The sequence below is a fragment of the Gavialis gangeticus genome, unplaced genomic scaffold (genome assembly GCF_001723915.1).
Source record: "Gavialis gangeticus isolate Ggan-Ray unplaced genomic scaffold, GavGan_comp1, whole genome shotgun sequence".
Taxonomy (NCBI): domain Eukaryota; kingdom Metazoa; phylum Chordata; order Crocodylia; family Gavialidae; genus Gavialis; species Gavialis gangeticus.
In genome coordinates, this window is record NW_017729025.1 from 23950213 (window position 1) to 23954824 (window position 4612).

General features: G+C 39.4%; 1 protein-coding gene across 6 annotated transcripts in view; it reads right to left on the bottom strand.

Annotated features, from left to right (window-relative positions):
- Positions 1-1903: 1903 nt before the first annotated feature.
- MARK3 (microtubule affinity regulating kinase 3) overlaps positions 1904-4612 on the bottom strand; it is an 84167-nt gene continuing 81458 nt past the window's right edge. For all 6 annotated transcript variants that reach the window (XM_019518516.1, XM_019518517.1, XM_019518515.1 and 3 more), the window contains one exon: positions 1904-4508. In XM_019518516.1, the coding sequence (XP_019374061.1) occupies positions 4163-4508 (346 nt within the window). In that variant the 3' untranslated portion in view covers positions 1904-4162. The remainder of the gene's footprint in view (positions 4509-4612) is intronic.

Genomic DNA, 4612 nt, shown 5'->3' on the forward strand with positions numbered 1-4612 from the left:
GACGGGAATGTACAACTTGCCTGTAATTTTGGGGAACTATTTGATCTACACCTCCATTTTAGAGACGGATAAATCAGAGAATTGTTCTTTATTCTGACTGTTGCCTGTTTAGATTGTAAGATCCCTGGGCAAGGACCGTTATCATTTTTTTTGTTTTTGTTTAAAGCATTCAGCACAATGGAGCCCCTGGGTTGAGGCTTTTACCACACTGCTAGAGACCCACCTATAGTTTTGCAGATTTCTTGGAAACCATGATATCTGAGATTTTATTTCTTTTTGCAGATTTAAATGGACAAATAAAAAAACCTTAATAAAAACTTGGCTCCCTAGTGGGAGCCAGTTGTCCTCACTGCTGGGAGGGGAAGGTGCAGCACAAAAAGCAGCAGAGAAGATGGCAGCTGCCCCCCTTGTCCCACCAGGGCATCTCCACCAATCCCTGCCAAGGGGCGGGGCCACACAAACAGCAGCCAGCAATCAAGATGGTGGCTGCCCCCATCCCTCCTCCCCCCCCAGGCCTCTCTGCCAATCAGTGCCAAGGGGGGGGGTGGTGCAGTTGCCTCTCCTCCAATCAGCACAGAGGGGCAGGGCTGCTACAAAACACCTGCAGTATCAGCTCTGAAGGCTGTGAATGAACATTTTTCATGGACAAAAACCCTCTTGCCACGATTTAGGTAGGTCTCTATATATTGCCAAAGTTAAAAGAGGATAACTCCAGAGTCTGTTCTCGACCTCTGCCCCCACCACCACCTGTGAGGTCTGTTTCTCTAGGGGTTAACTTCCTTAAAAAAATTGAAGAGTATCTCTGAAAAAAAAGGCCTGTGTAACATGCTTAGTTACTACATCTGGAGGAAGAGCCAGTGCAGCTTCAAATTACTTACCTTTCTTTCACAACATGGTCCAAATTTGTAAGACCTTGCTGGCTGGACAAATGAAACCTCCTTTCTCAAATCTAATCCTGTCACAGTCCTCCGTGCCTTCGGGGTCTCTTCCCTGTTTCAAGGAATTGCAGAGGTTTAGCTGAGAGAAAAGCCTGGCGGAGATGCTCTGTTCTCACTTGCTGTTAAGTTTTTAATGTCCTCTCTCCAACATTTGTATTGAACAAATTACTTTGAAGAAAGATTTCCAAAGGAAAGTCCTTAAAATATACCAGAACAGCCTCCAAAATACATCTCCCTGGCAACTGGAGGCAAGTGGCTCGATTCCAGAATCAGACTTAGGAGTGACTTGGATAGCAAGTAGTGCGCAGCTTTAGACAAGACCCACCTAAAATTTAAGAGAAGTCACTACACTCCAGGACTCAAATCATGTTGTTACAGAACCATTTACTGGCTGCTGGATGCATACCTTATGAGATGCCCAGGCCCGCCATTATGAATCATAACATGCTGACCACTGATTCTTCAAACAAAGGCTGTTTTTTTTAAATTATCCAAGTAAATAACTTGACCTTGATTGTGCAAACTCAAAGCCACGCAAGTCCCTAAGCCCACACAGAACCCCTCGAAATGTGTAATTCAGACCTGTATTCTTGAATTAAGCCTTTCTTAGTACAATCTTTGAGTGAACTATATTTTGCGATACTTTCAGTGAACTAAAGAATCATAAAGCTTCTGAACTATATAGGATGGGAATGAAAGTACCTCTCTTCTTTATGATCAATAAATGTGACATTTCGCAACTGAATTTTACATGGTATGTGGGAAGAACTTTGTTAGGAATCTGCTTCTAATGGTAATAAAAAGATCATATGTTGTATTTTAATGCCTCAAATACAGATTAATTCTTAAAGGATCTTTGAATATAGTCTGAGAAGAATAAGTACAAACTTTAAAAAAAATATTTAAACTTAAGATACCAGTGCACTTTTTAGAAACATGTATATACTTAACAGGTAAAATAGGAATAAAGTATTGCAGAAGACATTTAATATGAAACCTTTTGGAACTTTCATTGAATACAGATTTACATCAGTAAATGTTATAAATTAGAACAGTGTTTAAAGTGATGACAACAAAGTGCACTCCTGTGTGGAAAACCCCGCATCTTATATAGTGACTAATGTAGGAAGGAAGAGGGTAGGTGAATACCCACCTGAGAACTACAACTGCCCTGAAATGTCTTATTGCTATTACAAAATGGAGTTTCCATGGAAAAATCCTACTGAGCAGCATAAGCATGGATACAGCACTGACAGCCAGTCAAGCTCCAACTTCACTTTAAGCTCTAAAGACATTTCATGGTGCATAATATACATAGAATAAAAAAAATGTTTGATTTCAGGAATAATTTACTACATTAACAATCATGATTATTCTTTATCATAATAACAATGCTTATGGAAGAGAAAGAGGGGAAGCCTGCTGCCTTTACAGACTATGGATCACAATATGTAAGCAAAATATTAAGGATTCTGCATTTTGAGCTTGGATCAAACCTAAATTGTGTACACTAAAATGAACATCATAGTAAGTACATCTTTGGTGCTTCACTTGGAATGCAACCAGAAGCCGTAATTTATACACATCAAGTAGATAAAGCAGGGCATTGCCCACACAATTCCCTAAAAAAAAAAAATTCAACTGAGTTTCATGAAAAGAAAAAAACAAGCCCCAGGAGGTAGACTGGATGGGTGAGGGGCATCTCTTGCTTCCAGGTCACAGATCAAATGCAGCCCAGGGCAGTAATGACAGAATGGAACCATCAGATGGCAGTTTTGTGGCCTACAGAAAATGATTTGGCCAGAGTTCATATACAGCGAGTTTCTACTCTGGATGCTTAACAAAAAAAAGTCCCACAACTGTCTTCCTCCCTCCCTCCTCCTCAGTAATTTTAGCACAGGCCTAAGATCAGTCGCGCTCCATGCCAATTCTATCTTCTCAGTGACAGAAGCAACACGTCCACAAATAGGTTGAAGCGCATTGGAAAGGAGTTGGCAGAGAAAGCCTGAACGGGCACTACCTGTGCTGTTCACTGTCATCGGTGTGGTTAATCAGGCAACTTGTCATTATTAAATTATGGCAAACGATCAGTAGTTATTAGAGTTCCACTTTTGGACTTTTAACAGAGTGAATGCTCAGAACCCAAAAGGAAAAGAGACCATCACTTGTGCAGGTGTAAAGAACACTAGCATCCAAGACCTGTGGCAATTCTCACCAGAACACTGTCATTTATGGAGTCCTTTTGTCCTTCTAATGAAACTGGGCTAGACTGTACTGCAGGAACTTGGTCTGAAGTTCCCACTAGCCAATTTTCAGCAAGTCTCACTTAACTCATTTATCTCGAGACAAGACATTAAAAAGTTAAGTTCCATTAAGCTGTATTATTTACATTCTGTAGGACAATGGCAGAAATTAAGTAACTGAGTGTTCTGAACAGTAATCCACAGTAATAAGCCAGAAAGAACAGAAGATTAATTTTTAGTCATTTAGCATGAACAGAAAAATGGAAACATTTACCCAGGATATAATACACAAAATCAACTACAGTTTTTAATTTGCTTCAGGCTTAAATAATAAATAGGTGGGCAAAATATAATGCAAGACTTACTGAATAAAAGTGAATTTTTAATTCTTATGAGATCTACTTAAAAAAACCCAGGAGTAATGTTCACAACCGTAAATCCAAACCCTTCACACTTTTTTTTCTTAACACAGCAGTGAACCGTAAACCTGCATTTTACTGGTTAACTATTCAATTGTTTTAAATATTAATTCAAGTGTTTCCTCCTTGGCCATTTCAATTTTTAGCACCAAAATTAGCCCCAGAAGAGGTACTAGTACAGCTCAGATGTTGTAGATGAATTGTTTACATATAATACTTTATATATTATACACACATACTGTACATTCACACATCCACACAAACAGGAGGCATATTTAAATGGGTATATTGTGTTTTTCAGTTTGTCATCAAAGACAGAGCAATGGAAATAAAGCAGAAGGGGTAATATTTTACATAGTAGGCAACTTTAATGCTGTAGTGCACTTATTAAAAAAAAAGTCCAACTCTCCCTCCCAGCTCAGCAGCTTGTTTCAATTTTTTTTAATATCATGATTCAGAAGATGCAGAAGTTATTGCCTAAATGTTATTCTATACATTTCCATCGGTGTTCTCAAAAAAACTTGCAATTGCTACTCAATTTACAACTTAATTCTTTTTCTTATTACAGCTTTAATTCATTGGCAATTTTGGAAGCAATGTTTTTAAAAGCTATGGATGTTCCCGATATTCGCTTAAAGCGAACTCCATTCAGTGACAGTCTTGGCAGTTTGCACACCTCCATCTCCCATTGTACAAGGTTTTCTGCGTGCCCATCTCCATGGACACAGAAAAGCAAGAAACGCTCTCTTTGTTCATAGTCACAGTTATTGGCATCCAAGACCTTCCGAATCTCCCTCATCATGTCATTAGGATCCATAGAACTGGTGGTTTTCATGCTCCAAGTAAACCGCAGGGAACGGGGCTTAGCTTCCTTGTTTTCATCCTTCTGATCCACAGCTACGTTGCGACTGAAAAATAAAAGATGATTTAGTCAGACAGCCAACATCCTCTTAAATCCTGTGTGAACATAGCAACTGACATATTCAAAGGGCATTTGGGGGGGGGGGGGGGG